This window comes from Oryza brachyantha, chromosome 7, assembly GCF_000231095.2.
Source record: "Oryza brachyantha chromosome 7, ObraRS2, whole genome shotgun sequence".
Classification (NCBI taxonomy): Eukaryota; Viridiplantae; Streptophyta; class Magnoliopsida; order Poales; family Poaceae; genus Oryza; species Oryza brachyantha.
In genome coordinates this window covers 14,562,196-14,581,070 of record NC_023169.2, presented here as the reverse complement: position 1 = coordinate 14,581,070, position 18,875 = coordinate 14,562,196, and the positions used below count along the sequence as shown (strand labels likewise).

Here is an 18,875-nt window from a genome sequence, read left to right as displayed (position 1 = left end):
GCGGGTTCCCGTTTCTTCTTCTCTTCGCTGTTGGCGGCGGCGTCCTTCCAAATTGTGAGCCGCGCCGCCGCCGCCGCCGCCTATCTCCCCGGGAAACGGCGAGAGCGCGGAGGAGGGCTCGGGGTGTCCCGTCTCCGGAGGCCCGGACCGATGGATCTTCTGAAGAGGGAGCTGGAGAAGAAGCGGAAGGCGGCGACGGCCGACTTCGGCGGGAAGAGCTTCGTGCGGCGGTCGGAGCTGGAGCAGAAGCAGCTCCAGAAGCGGCGCCACGAGGAGCACCGCCAGCTCCTCGCCAAGGCGCCGCCCGCGCCCTCCTCCGGCTCCGCCGCGGGTTCCGACCCCAACGCCGACCCCGCCCAATCCTCCGCCCCGAACCCTAACCCTAGCTCGTCCTCCTCGTCCGGCGCCGCCGCGTCAGTCCCACCGGGCATCGCCGGGAAGAAGCCCACGCAGGATGAGGCGCTCCTCTCCGAGGAGCGCCGGATCGACGAGCTCGACCTCCCGCGGCATGAGGTGGTGCGGCGTCTCCGCATCCTACGCGAGCCGGTCACGCTGTTCGGGGAGGACGACGCCGCGCGGCTCGCCCGCCTCAAGTTCGTGCTCAAGTCCGGCGTGATCGATGACATTGACGACCTTGACATGACGGAGGGGCAGACTAACGACTTCCTCCGTGACATGGTCGAGCTCCGCAAGCGGCAGAAGGCCGGCCGGGACACATATGTCAAGGGCAAGGGCAAGCGAGCGGGTGGCGGTGATGGTGGCGAGGGTGGCGCTGCCGGAGATAATGCTGATGATGGGGACGGGGACTCCCGGAGGAGTGGGGATGATGCTGATGCAGACAAGGACTCAAAACGGATGAAGACTAAGTTTGAGGAGCTGTGCGATGAGGACAAAATCTTGGTGTTCTTCAAGAAGCTACTCATTGAGTGGAACCAGGAGCTTGATGAGATGGCAGAGCTGGAGAAGAGAACTGCAAAGGGAAAGTCGATGGTTGCAACGTTCAAGCAGTGTGCTCGGTATCTCAGCCCCCTGTTCGAGTTTTGCAGGAAGCAGGTGAGAAATTGTTTGTACTAATCTAAGTTTCTTGAATAATGGATTGTTCATTTGGTTGAATTTTTAATTTTAGTAATTGTTAAAAAAAAAACTTAACTAGTAAAACAATGGGATGGATTAGGATTTGAATGAAGCTTATAGCTGCATAGCTCACCTGAAAGTTATGATCCTAGGTAATTGGGGGTTTTGAACAAAGTAGATAAAGCTCCAACCCTCCTTCCATATTGATCTTGACATGGAATTTTAGTGGTGGCTCTCGTGGTCCCAATGACAGTAGTTGGGGCTCGAGCCCCCTCCGGCCATGATTATACTTGTTTTGGTTCTTGTGCTTCACTGTTTAGTTTCTTTTGCCAAGGTATTGAGGTTCTTAAAGAACAGCTTACTAGTTAGTAGCATAGCAGGAGCTTTACAGGGTAGAATGATAATGACCATAGATATTAGAAAATTTGCAAAATGGTCTACCTTTTCTGATAAAAAAATGACCTACTCTTGTTGAACATAATGTACCAGTATCAATTAAATAAAAATCTATGTATGTTTGCATAATTTTCAACAATCATTCAGATTGCTCTAGAAGGCTTTGTGATTATATAGAGGGTATTGCATGTGATACAGTGATGGTTACTTATGATATGCTGATTGCCAGGTACTGATGTATTGGTAGGTATGTAGAGGTAGATAACAATATTACCGTATAACATTTATTCTGATTTCTGAGTACTTTCTTCACTCAGGGAGTTATCTGTAAGTTTGATATATCTTCTATGCATGTGAGGACTGAGCATCATTAGTGCTCTACCACTTCAAATACATGATGAAATGAAATTCTTTGGATATTTTAGGAGCAGGGTTCATGTATTTAAGAGCATCTCGAACAATTGTTTCCGGTGTGTTAAAAGCTTTTGTTGTTTATTGATATTTGTATTTGTTCTCTAGTAGCATCTATTCTGATCCCAGATTCATCGTTACATAGATATTTATCTCTGCCAGATTTAGGCCGCGTTCGGCCCCCCGTTTAGTTAACTTATACCTTCTTGTTTTCCACGCGCACGTTTTCCGAACTGCTAAACGGTGTATTTTTTGCAAAAAATTTCTATAGGAAAGTTGTTTTAAAAAATCATATTAATCTGTTTTATATTTTTTTAATAATTAATAATTAATTAATCATGTACTAATCTATTATTACGTTTTCCGTGCCAGACCATAAGTTAACTTACATATAAATGCCGAACGTGGCCTTAGTACTAGTATTCAGCCTAACTCTCTATAAAGTTCTTTTTTTTTGTTGTGGATTAAGCCTCAATGTAATTATGAATTGCCTCATGATGGATCCAGCTTCTTATACCTTTCTGGTTGAGCTAAATTGCATTGATCATATGGGGATATTGTTTATGCATTTTAAGTTCAATATGCACACCACTTATGCCTTGAGTGCATACTGTTTGAAATTCTGATACCATTATTTTGAATTATGTTTAGGTTCTTCCTGATGACATCCGTCAAGCATTGCTTGTTATAGTTGAATGCTGCATGAAGCGTGATTATTTAGCAGCAATGGACCAATACATCAAGCTGGCCATTGGCAATGCACCATGGCCTATTGGAGTTACTATGGTTGGTATCCACGAGCGTTCTGCCAGAGAAAAGATTTATACAAATAGCGTGGCACACATTATGAACGATGAGACCACTCGCAAGTATCTTCAGTCAATCAAGAGGCTTATGACTCTTTGCCAGCGACGTTATCCCGCCCTGCCCTCAAAATCAGTGGAGTTCAACAGCCTGGCAAATGGGAGTGACCTGCATGCCCTTCTATCGGAGGAGAAACATTCAGGAAATCCTCCCAGTGAGGATAGGCTCCGGCTAATGCCAGCATCGAAAGAGTGATGCTTCTGTGCACGAGCTTGAATCAGAAATAGAATATTTGAAATCTGTGTAATATGTACGCAAGGTCCGCCTTGTTTCCATTTTTGTTGTCATGCAAAAATCTGAGAATCGTGTCTGCTAATCAAATTACTGAAGAAAGCTATATTGTATGATCCTCTGCTAGAAGATTTCGTTGGCCAAGCTTCCATGAGTCAGTTTGGTTACATATAACCATTCCAGATGGCGTGCAGTACATGTTAGATTCATCGAGTTTGTTAAGAACCACCCTCTCATGATACTGTTAGATACTCCATCCGTCCCACATTATAAGAGATTTTGATTTTTTATTTGTAATGTTTGACCACTCATCTTATTTAAAAAAATTTAAAAATATTATTTATTTTGTTTATCATTTTCTTTATTATTAAAAATAGTTTAATTATTACTTATAAATTTTTATATTTGCACTAAATTTTCGAAGAAGACGAATGATTAAAAGTTACAAGTGAATAATCAAAATCCCTCGATGGGACGGAGGTAGTACAATCATGGAGTATTTGTTAAACTAAGTCAAGACTCAAGACACGACATATACTGCATTTATCATATGAAAGAGAAGAATTCTTGAACCACGTGCTTGAGATGTGCAACAGAAACATCCACGGATACAAGTGTGATCTGCAGGAGCTACAACTTGAATTTCTCCCGAAACATGGATCTATCTGCTGCCTACGCGTGCCCATCAATTTTGTTTACCTTGTTATGCAGTTTGCCGTTTTCAGGGGTAGTTCAGTGTAGAGGACCCCTCAGCCTCTCTTCTGCTGGATTCTGGGTAAGTGAGCCCACTACATCATAGTGGCCAATGGTAATTTGCTCATTATAAGAGGGAATTTGTGGGTGAGTATGCGAATGGATTTAATGATTTAATGAGCTAAGAAAAAAAATCAGGAAGACTGGTTTGGTCAAGATGAACTCTTACGTTTTTAGCAGCTGTGCTGAATGCTTGTTTGTGTGTGATGTTAGGCTCCATGCATTTGATCCTCTTTATCTCTTCCCTGACAACAAAAGGAACGTCACATATTTTCACCACCTCTCATCTGAACAATCGAACAGCATGGTAGAATAACATGCATGGGCATAATAGTATATCAGAAGAACATTCAGAGGTGTGTATACTATAGGTGTTTTGCAATCAGCTATCACGGTACGAATGTACGATACTACGATCACTTACTTGACGAAGCAGTTGTAGGCTGACGGCGTCCGCTGCCTCCTCCCCGGCGCTGCAGAAATGTTTTCAAGAACACGCTTTAATTGGCGCATCAAGAATCATCTTCAGACAAGCTGATATAATTTGTTTAGTTTTCTCGACGAAAAAAATCAAACAACATATTTATAAATAAAAAATAACTTGTGAATAAAATGTAATCTTAACGGTCGAAAAGTTAATGTTAAAAAATAAACTACCATGAAAAATTTTCAAAATAACTCTAAAATTAAAGTTAAAAATTTAAAATTTGTCCTATAAACGTAGGAAGCAAATCGATGAGGATGTATGACAAAACAGCAGGACAGGACACGTACGCTTGTTAGCAGCAGCAGCAGCAGCAGGGACATCGTCCTCTGCATCTCCTCCCTCCCTGTCGTCTCCGCTGCTCTCATCAGAGTACTCCCTTGGCGGCGGTTCAACATCAAGCTCCTGCTTCATATCGTATCTCGTCAGGTTAACAGATTTTGAATATCGTGAACGACACGACTGTGTGTGTGTGTGTGTGTGTCTGTCCATGCAATGGTGCAAAGCAAGGAGGCAATGGGTGCCTCAAAAAAAAAAAAAGCAAGGAGGCAATGGGTGACCTGAGGACGTATCTCGACGGACGCCGGCGGCGGCAGTGGCGGCGGCGGTAGGCTGACGGCGGAGAGGATGCCGGAGCAGTGGCCGCACTGCACGGCCACCACCCTGAGCACGCGGCTGCACGGCACGCTCACCTGCACGCACCACATCCAGCACCTTGCCGTGATCGAGGAGGCAGGCAAGTGGAGTAACCAATCGATCGGTTTCGCTCTTACCAGCAACACGGTGTCGCACAGGTTGCACTGCACGTAACCGAGCCGCTCCCGGAGACCGGAGCATGGGTCGCACGCCGACGACATTGCGACGGCGACGGCGACGGCGGCGGCGGCGGCGGAGACGAGCAGCTAGCCCGCGTGCATGTACGATATGGCGCAGAGCTGACAGGCTCACAGTTTATAGGCAGTGGCAAGAACGAACTCGATTATCATTATTACTGGATTATGATCCAACATTGCCTTGAGTTAAGAACATGAGCAATCGGAGCTGAACCATGTGCATGGCAGAGCTATCTTGCAATCAATGTAACTGAACCAGTTTTCTGAGTTCTCATGCAAGTGATCGACCTGAACAGGCAACCATGCCAGCATCTTGGGACAGGGCCCTTGTTTCTCAGTGCCCAGCTCACAGAGTCATGGAAAAATCTTATCAGGCCAACACCATATGGTCCATGAAGGTGAACCAGAACAAGAAGCTGAAGCAGACAACGAGGGCTTCGTGCAGTCTGCAGGTTTGGAAATACAGTTACTCTTGAATCTGCATGTGTACCATCAGAAAGCAACTCAGCCGTCTGAGAGTTGCCGAGCAGGAGCTCCTCGACTAGGTCGTTTCAGCACCTTGTAACTGCAAAGATTCCTACATTTCGGGTAGGCCAACTCAACAGTAGATTCTGCGACAAAGGGGTGAGTTACTACTTACTGTAGTTACCGTTTCTGAAATTCAGATGCACACATTGAGGAATGCCAGAAAAACATTGGCTTTGGTGATTGGTGTTACTCTCTCATGATGAGGTTATTATCAATATGCTGCACATTCAACTTCCTGCGTCAAAGTTGGTTCTTTTGCAATAAAAAAAAATTATGTAATATACTCACGCTAACGTACGACGTTATACACATAGTCTCAATTGATTTGAGTATATTAAGATATTAATTAAGAATCAAAATAAATATTATTTTTGACCAAAATAATAAAATAATATTAACATTGTAATAATATGCATTAAGACATTAAAAGTTAGAATTGAAGTAATAGCGGGAAATGTATTGTTAAGCAACTAGTAAAAGCGGTGCACATGTTCATTTTATCCTTTTTCTAATTGCAGGCTCGGAAGCAATTTTTCCATTGCCTACGTTGATTCAACATTGAACAAATAAAAGATCCACTTATTTTAACTATTAAAATAGGGAAAAGCTACATGATGGTGTCCTGTTGAAAGAGAAGACATTCCCATCAAAATGTACCGAGCAGCATAATGCATGGTCTATCGCACGGTCACACAAGACCCTTTATTTTTTTATTTTTGTTTATAAAGACCCTTTATTTTTATTTTTTTATAATTATTACCAATAGTGTATCAATTGGTACCACTATAATATCAATAGTATCAACTGAATATCAGCTGATACCCCCGTAGTATTAGTTGTTACCCCCTAACTATCAACTATTATCGTATGAGTATTAGTTGGTATCGATGTGATATCAGATTTGATACCGGTGAGGTATCTTATTTGGTACCTTAGAGTAATCACCCCGTTCTAAAACGGGCTAACTTGCGGTAGCAGCCCCATTAAAATATAGTACCAATAGGTTCCATGTACCCTAAACACTTAGTGCTATTTACTAGATATTTATTTCATATTTATTTCATATTATTGTCAGTGATTAATCAATAAGTTAGAAAAAGTCGATGATTTTGGATCACACCGGCACACTATTGGTAGACATATGCCATCCTTATTTAGCTATCGTCCACTTGTTATATGTACATCCACAACAAACTTATTTAAGCATGACATCTATTTAACTTTTTAAATAAAAAAATATCATGTACAACATCTATATAACACTTATCTCCAACTTCTAAATCAAAAATAAAAGTAGTGATCTATATTTTATATTTAAAACAGATAGATATTGTTTATTGCTATTATCTAAGCATGTGGGATAATAGTTATGTATTTCCAAAATGTAAATTAGTAGGGCTATAGTACCCATCAAGAAAAAAATAATAACATTGAAAGTGTTATTCTCTTCACAATTAACATCATTGGTTTAGCGGATTGTTGACATTCTAAGGGTATTTCACACCACTTGTGCTATTGCGCCACCATGTACTGTGATTGAACTTTGATTCTAAAGTTATATACTTTATATAGTGGATATTTATAGAAACTTTACAATTGAAAAGTTTTATATAAAGTATTCAATATATATGAAAGTGTGTGTTCTTTCTAATTGAAAAGATAATGTCAAACATCTAAAAATTTTATAATTGATAAGAGAATATCTAATATATAGGAAGTCTTAATATATATCGAAAGTCTTTTGTAACATCTATATCTTTATCTTTATAGAAATTCTCTCAATAGAAGATGATCCACGCTGTTGAATTAACACGGATGATTCAGATAGTAGGATTTGTGAAATCAGTAAAAGCAGTTGGTGCACGGTACAATAGACCAGAAAAATTGTGCCCGGGAAAAAAAAGACATCCTAAGATTTGTCGCTAGACAATAAATATGCAAACTTGCTGCAGTTTGAAATGCCTCCCCGGCAATCGCTGTTTCTGTAAATTTGAATTGAACACAAATAAAATGCTGCAATCAATAGAAAATGCCTGTACTAATGCAAGTTGGTTTGTGTGCCGCGTGCAGGATGAAAATGCCCATTGACAAAGTATGCACAATTCAGAAACTCATTCCGTTCTCCCTTGCAGCAGCAACAAGCTAGCAAGAAGATCCATTTTTTCATAAAGATTTAAATAGAATCGGCTGGATGTTTTTCGAGGGTTCCTTTTAGGGATCAAGCTAGCTCACTGTGAAAAATGAAAAGAAAGCAGACGTATGAGATGAATTGAAGGAGATCAACGTGATAGGAAGAGGGCAATGAAATAAGGGAGTGAGAAAGGTTACCATTGTAGCTTTGCTGGCGTCCTGGCGATATTCCGATTCATCCTGTGTACCTTTTCAAAGAAAGTGTGAAAATTAACCTTTGAAACCTAGAAAAATCAATATTATTGCACATCCTACCGCTGGCAATTATGTAACTATTATATTTGCATGCAATTATAAGATTTGACTAATCGAATGTTCTAATTTACTTGTTCTCCACAAGACTGAAGAATGAAGCTTTCAAAAGCATCGACCAAGACCTCCTGCACCAACACAAGAGGTAAAATATGAAGCAAATTAAAAAAAAAAGCAAGCATGGTAAATTTCAACACCCAACGTGATGTTTTATTAGTTATTAGTCTGGTGCATATTTGATAAACAGATTTGAACGTTCACAATAACGATAGAGCAAGCAAGTTGTTCAAGGGGGAGAAACAACTATGACGTAAGCAGAAACGGTGTGGACCTTGTGTCCCTCCCTCCCATCATCATGTAAGAGCAAAGTCTCTCAACAATTAAGGTAAAAATAAAAGTATAGCCCTAAATACATAATACAGGGTAGCCTTGTTGCAATGCAAATTAATGCAGAATATCAAGACATTTTTTGATAGCTCAGCTTATCATATGCTGTTTATCATAATGGGCCATAGTCACCATACAAGCATGGTATACAAGAAATTTTGAACTCGCACTATTTTAGGCACACATGAAACAGAACTTCATAAAGAAGCCCTCCCATGAATCAACAAAAAGTTCCGACCAATTCCATTAATTTATAGCTATTATGAGAACTAGCAAACTAAATCAAAAGTTCATAGTAACATTTCATTTGACAGATTATAATTATTATCATAAGCTATGATGGAATCAAACATCTCATCTAATTAAGAGCAGGTCTCAAGCCCTCATATATTTTTCAAACAAGGTAATATCGTAGCACAGCAAGAACATTGCATACTAACAGTAACAGTATAACTACATAAGCAACAACTTAATCATAACAAAGCCTACAGAAACAAGCCAACCAAACCATTTTTACCAGAATGAAACCAAGGCACCATGCACACAGTACCTGAATGGGAACGGGGCACTAGAAATGGCTACAGAAACTTCACCTCTTCTCATAAAGCGCATCGATGTACTTGCTGAAAACGAACTACTGCTAGTTGACATGATCGGTAGCTTAAGAGATGAATAGTTCTGACAGTGCTGTCGACGACGAGCCCACGCTGTTGGCGTGGCTGCTGTAGATCAGGCCGCCACTGCCAAGGACCTCGCTCTTCTTACCTGAAGAAGAAATTAGTAAAATCAGAACACAGACAGACAACCAAGAAAAAACAAGCAACAAACACAGAGAGGAACTCACTCTTCCCCATGACGAGAGAGGCCGCGCAGAAAAGAACCAGAAGAGGCTTTTAATATTTGATTTGTTCCCTTCTTTTTCTGCTCACCCCCTGTACTTCCAATACTTGTAATAACATCTCTTTAGATCAATAAAAGTTCAGGCTAGCAATGCCCGCTATAGTTTTCTTAAAACAAAAATCTGAATTAGTCCATTCTCCTAAACCATATTCAAGCCCTCTATTGAGACAGGGACCACAGGAACATCTGTCAGAAGGCATGCTGCTATGACCGCAGAAGAAAATATTCACCAATAATTACCACATGAACATTCTCCATCCTTGAAATGATGAAACCGCCTGACATCTCTAACGACAATTTCCCGTCCGACCGCCTTTGACATGAAAATCATTGCAGTATGACAGTCACCACATATTCTCAAGTTTTTTAAAACAGTAACTGTAGCTCCAGGAGGCAACTTTAGAAGTCCAAATCCAACTGCCAGCTTCTCACTATGTGCAAACAGTACATATTCCTTTTCATGGGGCTCCATATCATGCAGCACAAACTTTGTATCAGGAACATATCCCAGCTTTCTCATCCTAGCACCAATCACTTCAAGGAATTGGTAGACTGCCTGCGCTTCTGGATGTTTTGTATCACCAACAAGGAACACATGGGTTTTGCTTCCTACTTCTATCCAACTGCACCCAGGCTCTTTCTTGACCCCACGATCACGCATTAGCTTTCTAACTCTTGCAGCATCGACCCAACGTCCAGCAGCTGAATATGTGTTAGACAGTAGGATGTATGTTCCATCATGCTGTGGTATCATCCTAAACAGCTGATCTGCTGCATAGGCACCAAATTCCATATCTCCATTGGTGCGACAACCAGAGAGAATTGCCTCCCAAATGGACGGGGTAGGCTCGAAAGGCATTTTCTTGATCAAATATCTAGCTTCTCCAATTCTTCCAGCCCGACCAAGCAAATCTATCAGCCGTGCATAGTGATCTTCTCCAGGACTAATGCTGAAGTCCCTCTTCATGGACTCAAAATAATGGAAGCCTTCATCTACCAATCCAGCATGGTTACATGCTGTCAAAATTGTGAGGAAAGAAATTCGATCAGGATATATGCCTTCAGTAACCATCTTGTCAAAGAGCTCAAGTGCCTCCCTACCATATCCATGTTGCCCAAGTGCTGAAATCATGGCATTCCACGAGACAGAGTCTACATTGGGCATCACAAGGAACACAACACGAGCATCCTTAACAGCGCCACACTTGGCGTACATTGTTAGAAGTGCATTTCCAGCAGAATTGCTCGCTTCAAATCCACACCGCACAAGATGAGCATGAAGTTGCCTTCCATGCTTCAGTGCTCCAAGTTCACCACAGGCAGCTATTGCACCAGCATAGGTGTAGTCGCATGGCTTGACATCCTCAACTCTCATCTGGTTAAACAGTTTCAGAGCATCTTCTGAGAGACCTCCGTGGACATATCCTGAGACCATCACCATCCATGACAAATCATTTTTATATGGCATCACCTTAAATAGCTCAGCTGCTTTGTCCAAACACCCGCTATCAATGTATCCTGACAAAATGGTGTTCCAAGAAACAACGTCCTTCAGTTTCATAGTATCAAATATCCTTTTTGCAACCACAATATTTCCGCCCTTTGAGTACAAAGTTACCAACGCATTGTTAACAGGCAATGCTGCATCAGGAACGAAATTTGGCTGCAACCGAATAATCTGACTATGGACCGACTTCCCGTGCACAAAGAATCCATTATTTGCACACGCACTCAGGACACTTGTAAATGTGAATTCATCAAGTGGAACCTTTTCTGACACCATCCTCCTGAATAGCTCAAATGCGTCTGCACACATTCCTGATTGCACATACCCTGATATCATCGCATTCCACACGACATCGAACTTTCCATCAACCTCCTCAAAAACTGATCTAGCAGCACTAACATCACCTCTCCTGACATAGCCGACGACTATAGTGGTCCATGTGAGGTCATCCTTATCCGGCATTTCGTCGAGCACCTTCCGTGCGTCCCACAAGGCCTCAAGCGTGTCACACTTCATGTACAGAGCAATGAGGGCATTGGACACAGACAAGACAGCTGCCGCGCCGGACTTGAGCACTGAGCAGTGCAGCTGCGTGCACTGCGAGGTGGCGAGGTTGTGCATCTGGCCGACGGCGCTGAGGAGCGCGGTGAAGGAGTAATCGTCGGGGCGAAGGGGGCCGGAGCCCAGCAGGGTGCGGAACACGGAGACCGCGGGCGCGGCGAGGGACGCTCGTGCGAACGCGGATATCATGGCGTTGTGGAGCACGGTGTCGCGGCGGGCGGGCGGGACGGCGTCGAAGAAGGCGGCGGCATCGCGGAGGCGGCCAGCGGCGGCGTGCGCGGCGACGAGGGAGGTGGCGGCGACGGGGCCAGGGTCGTAGCGGAAGAGGGCTGCGGGGGTGGCGAGGTCGGGGGAGAGGGTGTAGAGGTGGATGAGGCGGAGGGTGAGGTGGGGGTGGGACGGGGCGTGGAGGAGGTTGGCGGTGAGGAGGCGGGCGTGGAGGCAGCGTAGGGCGCGGAGGAACGTGGAGGCGTAGGCCGGCGCCGGGGAGTAGCCCTCGGCGAGGCGGCGGAGAAGGACGGAGCATTGGTGGGTGAGGGAAGCGACGGCGAACGGCGGCGGCGCCCCGGTCGACATCGCGCGGCAGAGCGGAGCAGAGCGCGCGCTGCGGGGCAGCGGCGAACGCAAGGCCTACTCCGTTCGATGACTTCGATCTTCCATTTATATAATGATTTTCTTTAGTCGATATACTACATCCGTCCTCAAATATTTAACATTTAATCATTCATCTTATTTAATTTACGTAGTTACTAATTATTTTTTATATCATTTTATTTATTTTTAAGTATATTTTTATACATATATATAACTTTACATATTTTTTAAAAAAATAAATAAGATGAATAGTTAAATATATATAAAAAAGTCAACAACGTTAAACATTTAGGGACAGATGGAGTAGTTGAGTTTTAAATATACTTTTCATATTAGTCTTATTCAAAACATATATATAATTATTAGTTATTTTGTTGTGGTTTATTTTATTATTAATGTTTCTTTAAGTGTGATTATTAATTTTACAGGTTTGGAAAAAGTTAAATAAGAGGAATGGTTAATATATATCTAAAAGTTTATGATAAAACAGTTATTAAAATAGATGTCATAATTTTATTAGCAACAGTGATGGTGCTTTTGCTACGGGTAAAAAGAATCATGATATATTAACGAAACCATAAAATATATATGAACTCAGTAATAATTAATTAATTATCTAACCAAATGATGGACAATCAAGCCCATAAAAGACATAAATTAATTATCGCAATTTTTCACCATGATCAAATAATAGGTACGTAAATGTGAAATTATCTGGCCAAGAGTTCATGATTTGCAAAATCATTTTACATTTAATGTAATAAACATTATTTGAATATTATTTCTCACGAAGAAAAAAGAATGATATGATGACTACGATAAAACTATCAAAATCACATGAGCAAACTCAAATACCAGCAAACGACTTGGCAACAGAGTGGAGACTTATAAATGGCTAGAATCATGCCGATGTTGCGCACAACAATTTCATGAATAGGTCATCCAAGAATCCTAGCTACTAATTTATCATACATTCATACTCATCTTTTCCCTTCTAAGCTAAAATTTAAGATTTAAATCTTAAATTTAGATTTAATTTTATGGTATTTTCATCGTAGTTTATTTTTTAACATTTGCTTTTAGACTACTAAGTTCACGTATATAAAAGTTTTATTTGTAAATTATTTTTTATTTGTAAATATGGTGTTTCGCTTCTTCCCTCAAATGGCAAAACAATGACCAGCTATACAAATTATCAACTATAACAAAAGTATGATCTTGTATTAGAATGAAAAGCAGATCATATGCTTCATTTCCAAGTCAGCATGATAATGTCATTCATGAACAGGTTGTTATAATTACTTGAGTAGAAAAACTGAAGCTCCAAGAAAATAGTTTGGCTCACTCTTTGATTGTGTTTTGTTTCACTTCTATAGCTCTGTTAGTTGCATTCTAATAGCAGACAGAACATCCCTCAGATTCTATTTTCACCAAAATATTTAGCCATTCAATGCATTGTTTTAGTATTTTAGATTAACAACAAACATCTTATTTATTCTCCATGTCCCCCTGACTTTCACTTAGCAAAACAATGGTATCAAGCCTTATAGATATGATAACTGCTATGATTGATTCAACCCGGCAGCTCTACCAAATGTGACATATGTTTTAATATCTTGTTGAGCTGTGAGCTCGAGTTTATGTTGATCATGGTTTAATGACCATAATTATTAAACCAAAATATGACTTAATGGTTGACGTAGGTTCGTGGTTTTGATGAACGCGTCATATCAATTAAGAAAAGGTTCGAGAAAACCTTGTGAGACATCCATACTTATCATAAACCAGTGTGGACAATGGCTAAACTGGTAGGTTAGCTCATTCCTCTCCTAGACACTTAGAGAAGGATGGACGTGATAGTTTGGATCGGTCCGAGTATATGTTGAGTGGCTTCCGAACCCATCGTGACACAATCGAAAAAAACAGTTGTTGCTCGCTCCCACAACCCTAGTGCACAGGTAGGAGGGGGGCGTGGGTGCTTGCTCAGGTGGTGGGGGTGCCCCTGCCCATTAGTTAACCTACCTCTCTCGTTTTCCGCGTGCACGCTTTCCAAACTACTAAACGGTATATTTTTTATAAAAAATTTCTATAGAAAAGTTGTTTTAAAAAAATCAAATTAATCTATTGTATATTTTTTAATAATTAATTAATCATATACTACTCTATTACTATGTTTTCCGCGTCGGATAACTAACCCCCTCCAACCCACTACCTAACGCAGCCTTAAGCAGTTAACATCTTATGGATTTGGGTACACAATCTCTTAACCAAATAATCGGACTTCTAATTTTCAAAATAGTGTTTGGTGGTTGTTTGACCAGGTAGAATTTGATAATACTTCCCCTGCTCCGATTACTCTCTTGACTGATGTAAAACTGGTGGCTTGTACTGATTTTAAGGATTTGGAACAACCATCACTTCATGGTTATTATACTGATCGCCTCATTACACTATGCAAAGTAACATGCTATATAATTTTAAATTTTGGGCTATTTGCGTTAAATCTCCTGGAGCAAAAGGGATTTCTATGCCAATCGGGGATGTGATTATGAATTGTAGTTCTCTTTATATCGTCTCCAACGTAATTCTTTTACCGAACACTTTATATCGGTCAGCATATATTGAGGTCGTGTAAGCAACTGTGGTTAAAATTATCATGCCCAAGAATCTTCTGCATAAATTTCTTGCTTTACAAGATTGTTAAGCGGTAAATGATCATATTACTTGCTAAGCTAATCATAAAGTTGTTCGGCAGAACAAAATCTGCTCCTTATTTACCCATGACTATGCTTTTAAGAATACATCCATAGAAACCGCAAGCGTATAAATTTATAATACAAAAAATCTTTGTTTATTAATTTAAAATTAACCACTATCATTTACTTTTCAGAATAATTCTGAGCCAATGGTGGGACTATGTGATGACCATTGGCATGTTGAATATGGTACAAGACTATTAGTTGTGTTATAATTACTTGTGGCACCTTTTTGACATATTGTTTTGTAACAAATACACGGTAGCTATTATATTTTTTTATTATTACGTCTAGATCGTCTTGTTAATAATTGCTCATGTACTGCTATAATATGCATTTCAGTTGTTTGATGTGTGATTTTATATTTAAAAATGATAATGTGAACATTGTTATTTTGTAATTTATTATCAAACATATTATGATACAGTAGTATTATCACGGGCGTATTACTAGTATTAGTAAAGATAAAATACAATTTGTTTGGGTCCAAATTAAATTATTTAATTAATATATGCGCATGTATAATCTAATCTACCCTGGTCATAAAATATATTACAAACTTTCTATAAAATATAAATTTGTATTAGAAACTTTATATATATATCATGCATAGACAAAATCGTTATATTAGAAGATTCCTATAAAATATACAATATATAACTCCTATAATTATGCTATATATACACATACAACACAACCAAGGCGTTGCGTATGATTTAAAACTTAGTAAAAGTCAAGTCCAAATTCAGAATATAATTTTATTGATTTTTTTCTAAACTGTACTTGCTTGCAATTTTTTTGGCCCGGAACTCAAATCAGAAATTGATGTTAGAAAAAACGGTGAGTTATGTGAATTTAATATTTAATATTATTCTAAAATTAAATATACTTGATATTTAGAAAAGGTGGAGTTATTTAAAACATGTGGTCACTTTTGTTATGTTTGTTATAAATCTGATGATTATAGTATGTTATAAATAGGTAAGTGACATTTGTTATAAATCCAATGATTGTAGTAGATTATAAATAATACTGTCATCTCGTGACATATATTATTTAGTAGCAAATAATGCTATATCTATTATATTTTTTATGAGGAATTATTACATAACTGACCGTAGCTTGATAGCTAACCACAGATTTGAGTTTTTTTTTCAATTTTTGACCCGTTTTTAAAACTTGAAGCAGCTGTCTGCCCTGCTGTCAGGTTCAGTTAGAAATCAGAATAAAATAACATAAGAAAAAGAAAAAGACACGCGAAAAGACAAAAATACCCCCTCATCTAACCTTATCCCCTTCTTCCTTTCCCGTTGGAGGCAGAGCAGCTGTGCGTTTGCGTGCGGCGGCGGCAGCGAGTAGCGGCGGGCGGCACAAGTCGGCGGGGGGCAGCTACGCGAGTCGAGGCGGCGGGCGCCGGCCACGCGAGTGGGCGTGAGGCGACGGGCGGTGCGAGTCGGCGGGCGCGGCCGTGCGAGTCGAGGCGCCGGGCACCGGCCGCACGAGTGGGCGCGAGGCGACTGGCAGCGGCGGGTGGCAGCCACGCGAGTGGGCGCGAGGAGGGCGCCGCTGCGTTGTGGCGCGGCAACCATGCCACTGTCATCCGGTACTTCCCCACGCATGTGAGGCGAGGCCGTGGTCGATCTGTTTGTTTCGTCAGGCCAAAATCAATCATTTCTTCCCATCGATCGATCCTCCCAATGCTGCTTGCTAGATACTCTTTTATTTACTTTGTGTTGTGTTTGATTACCGAATTAATTAGCGTTAAACATGTGCATCCAACATGGGTTACCAATTTTTTCCCAGTGATGATTGATGGATGTAGTTATACTCCTCTAGCCTCCACATGTTTTTGTATGATATATTGCAATGCAGCTGAATTATATAAGGAACTCCTGTTATCTGTTTGGCTACTTCTTATATAGCTGATGTTAGAATGTTACCATGGTTGCTATAGCCAAACGAAGAAAGGAAAACTCGATATTTCTGCTTTAGTTATTATTTTCTGTAGGTTAATGATGACTCGAATTTGAGCTGAATTTTGTTCAAATTTTAGTACAATTTGTCAATTTAATCAAACTTTAGTCAAATATCAAACAAATTTGTCTCAAATATTAAACATTAATTAAATATTATAATTAAATTATTTGTTACAAGGGACATATGTATAAAATTGGGCCAAATGTGCAATAAGCATACTAAGTATGGTCAAATATGTAAGGATAAAAACGTTCATTTATGTCTCATTTAACACCGTTATACTCACTTAACAGATTAAGGTCAGTCGATTGTTTTAAATTTGAAACCAAGGTCAAAACTGCGAAATGAAAAAAATATGGTCAAATTTATAGTTAGCTCTGGAAATAGGGTCAGTTATGCAATAGCACATTTTTATGATATTCGTGTTACTCTTGCTAATAATCACTCATGTACTACTCTACGAATTACTCATGCTAAATTATATTTCATAATTGACACTTTGTATTTAAAAATAATATTTTAAACGCTATTCTTTTATAATGTATTAACGAACATATTAAGGCATTGTAGCGTTAGCATAGACACATTACTAGTAAATATGTGATGTATTTAAGTATGTAGTGTTTACTGTAATATACCATATGGAAACTATGTAATTTAGATTGTTTTAAACTGTTGCGGGTATATGGGTGACCAGATGGGTAAGGTTTATCCAAGCGGATATGGATTTGGGGAACCAATACCAGATAGGTATTTACACATTGACATCCCTAAGCTTTCCTATAACTGTCAAATGAACAGCATGTCAGCATATACACGAGTAAAGAGATCTGTACGTTTAATCCATTCAGTTTGTAGGGTCTAATAGTAAGTAATACTTACATAGTGCAATGTTATTTCCTGATGTTTAATATGCATAACTTCATCTTGTCTCAATAACCAAAGAATAAATCTCTGAATTTTTATCTCATCATTTTTTATCTCTAAATTTCACTGAACCTGAATCGGTTGTTGCTGCCTCTGAACGTCAAATTTCAATACTTACAGATCCTGTGAGCTCTCTGAACTTCTGAAGCCATGTGACTCAGAAGAGGGATACATCAGCAGTGACGTCATTTACTCCTCTTCCCCACCAACGCGGCGACTTGGAGCTCAACCCCATGGCCGGCGACGAGCTCCCCGGGGCGGGGGCCACGGCCGATGAGGACCTTGTGGAGATCCTCGACGAGGGGTCGGGCCGGCTGGACATCGCGCGGTACGTGGACCATGTCCGTGACCTGGCGGTGGGCGCCATCGCGACGTTCGAGGGCACCACGCACGACAGCTTCGAGGGGAGGCCCGGTACGAGGCTACGAGTCCATGGCGCGGCGCCGGCTGGTGGCGATCCTCCGCGAGGCCCGCGCCGCCCACGCGCTGCGGCGGCTGGCCGTGGCGCACCGCCTGGGGACGGTCCCCGCCGGCGAGGCCAGCGTGTTCGTTGCGGCCTCCGCCGTGCACCGCGCCGACGCGATGGAGGCGTGTCGCTACGTCATCGACGAAAGGCGTCCGTGCCCATTTGGAAGAAAGAGGTGTACGACGACGGCGAGGTCTGGAAGGAGAACCGCGAGTTCCTCAACCGCGCCACCGACGGCGCCGCCGCGGTGACCGCGCCGGCACCGAAGGCGCGGGGCGGCGGCGGTTGCTGCGGGAGCAAGGTGAGAGTCAACGAGAGCTGATGCCAGCCGGCGGATCGCGATCAAACGGACATGAATTTTCTCCCTTTTTAACTTTTTTTTCTTTTTATTGAAAGAGAAGAAAATGAACTGCTTGTACCCACTAGAAATTAAATTCCGTGAAAAAATAATAATGTGACACGGAATAACGATATAAAGTGGATTCTACCATCGAGCCTTTGTGTGAAATTTCAGGAGCAATTTGTTCTAACACCATACATTTGTCCTAGAGATGGTTGGCTTCAGAGGATGATTCTTAAAGTTTTTTCTAAGAACCTATTTGATAAAAGTTTTTTTCTAAAACTCTATAACGTGTTTATCTCAAATTTAACTTAAGTAACCATATATTAGTCTTAAAATATAAATACTTAGTTAAACTAGTTAAGATAAATACATTATAATAACATGTTTATCAACATTATGGACGGTGCACGGTGGTACCACGTGCAAAGGTTCATGCGTGGG

General features: G+C 40.9%; 4 protein-coding genes across 6 annotated transcripts; 2 read left to right on the top strand and 2 right to left on the bottom strand.

Moving 5' to 3' along the window:
• The first annotated feature begins 42 nt into the window (after positions 1-42).
• LOC102702583 (pre-mRNA-splicing factor 18-like) lies at positions 43-3,102 on the top strand. The gene is made up of 2 exons (XM_015839843.2): positions 43-1,053; positions 2,533-3,102. The coding sequence occupies exons 1-2, from the start codon at positions 151-153 to the stop codon at positions 2,938-2,940; spliced, it is 1,311 nt and encodes a 436-aa protein (XP_015695329.2). The 5' UTR covers positions 43-150; the 3' UTR covers positions 2,941-3,102.
• A 366-nt stretch (positions 3,103-3,468) lies between these two features.
• LOC102710316 (protein YABBY 7-like) lies at positions 3,469-5,070 on the bottom strand. The gene is made up of 6 exons (XM_006657803.3): positions 4,987-5,070; positions 4,774-4,905; positions 4,504-4,618; positions 4,154-4,202; positions 3,899-3,974; positions 3,469-3,764 (listed from the first exon to the last, which is right to left on the bottom strand). The coding sequence occupies exons 1-6, from the start codon at positions 5,068-5,070 to the stop codon at positions 3,726-3,728; spliced, it is 495 nt and encodes a 164-aa protein (XP_006657866.1). The 3' UTR covers positions 3,469-3,725.
• A 2,322-nt stretch (positions 5,071-7,392) lies between these two features.
• LOC102702305 (pentatricopeptide repeat-containing protein At1g25360) lies at positions 7,393-11,969 on the bottom strand. Of its 3 annotated transcripts, XM_015839441.2 has the most exons (5): positions 9,248-11,969; positions 8,954-9,168; positions 8,091-8,144; positions 7,903-7,952; positions 7,393-7,805 (listed from the first exon to the last, which is right to left on the bottom strand). In XM_015839441.2, the coding sequence occupies exon 1, from the start codon at positions 11,945-11,947 to the stop codon at positions 9,530-9,532; it is 2,418 nt and encodes an 805-aa protein (XP_015694927.2). In that variant the 5' UTR covers positions 11,948-11,969; the 3' UTR covers positions 7,393-7,805; positions 7,903-7,952; positions 8,091-8,144; positions 8,954-9,168; positions 9,248-9,529. The 3 variants fall into 3 exon arrangements, with proteins under 3 accessions (XP_015694927.2, XP_040381588.1, XP_015694926.2); XM_040525654.1 differs by having other exon boundaries at positions 7,903-8,144; XM_015839440.2 differs by having other exon boundaries at positions 7,903-8,144; positions 8,997-9,168.
• A 4,122-nt stretch (positions 11,970-16,091) lies between these two features.
• On the top strand, positions 16,092-18,654 carry LOC102702027 (molybdopterin synthase catalytic subunit). The gene is given in 4 exon segments (XM_040525722.1): positions 16,092-16,324; positions 17,746-18,052; positions 18,054-18,232; positions 18,235-18,654. Coding segments are annotated over 3 exon segments (552 nt in total). The 5' UTR covers positions 16,092-16,324; positions 17,746-17,858; the 3' UTR covers positions 18,414-18,654.
• The last annotated feature ends 221 nt before the right edge of the window (positions 18,655-18,875 follow it).

What these genes read in the sequence shown, in the direction of transcription:
- LOC102702583 (XM_015839843.2), top strand. Translation starts at nt 151, where the DNA reads ATGGATCTTCTGAAGAGGGAGCTGGAGAAGAAGCGGAAGGCGGCGACG. An exon ending in TCGAGTTTTGCAGGAAGCAG is followed by an intron (nt 1,054 to 2,532) that starts GTGAGAAATTGT and finishes AATTATGTTTAG; the next exon opens with GTTCTTCCTGATGACATCCG.
- LOC102710316 (XM_006657803.3), bottom strand. Translation starts at nt 5,070, where the DNA reads ATGTCGTCGGCGTGCGACCCATGCTCCGGTCTCCGGGAGCGGCTCGGT. An exon ending in TGCTGCTGCTGCTAACAAGC is followed by an intron (nt 4,203 to 4,503) that starts GTACGTGTCCTG and finishes ACATTTCTGCAG; the next exon opens with CGCCGGGGAGGAGGCAGCGG. An exon ending in TCAGCACAGCTGCTAAAAAC is followed by an intron (nt 3,765 to 3,898) that starts GTAAGAGTTCAT and finishes ACTATGATGTAG; the next exon opens with TGGGCTCACTTACCCAGAAT.
- LOC102702305 (XM_040525654.1), bottom strand. Translation starts at nt 11,947, where the DNA reads ATGTCGACCGGGGCGCCGCCGCCGTTCGCCGTCGCTTCCCTCACCCAC.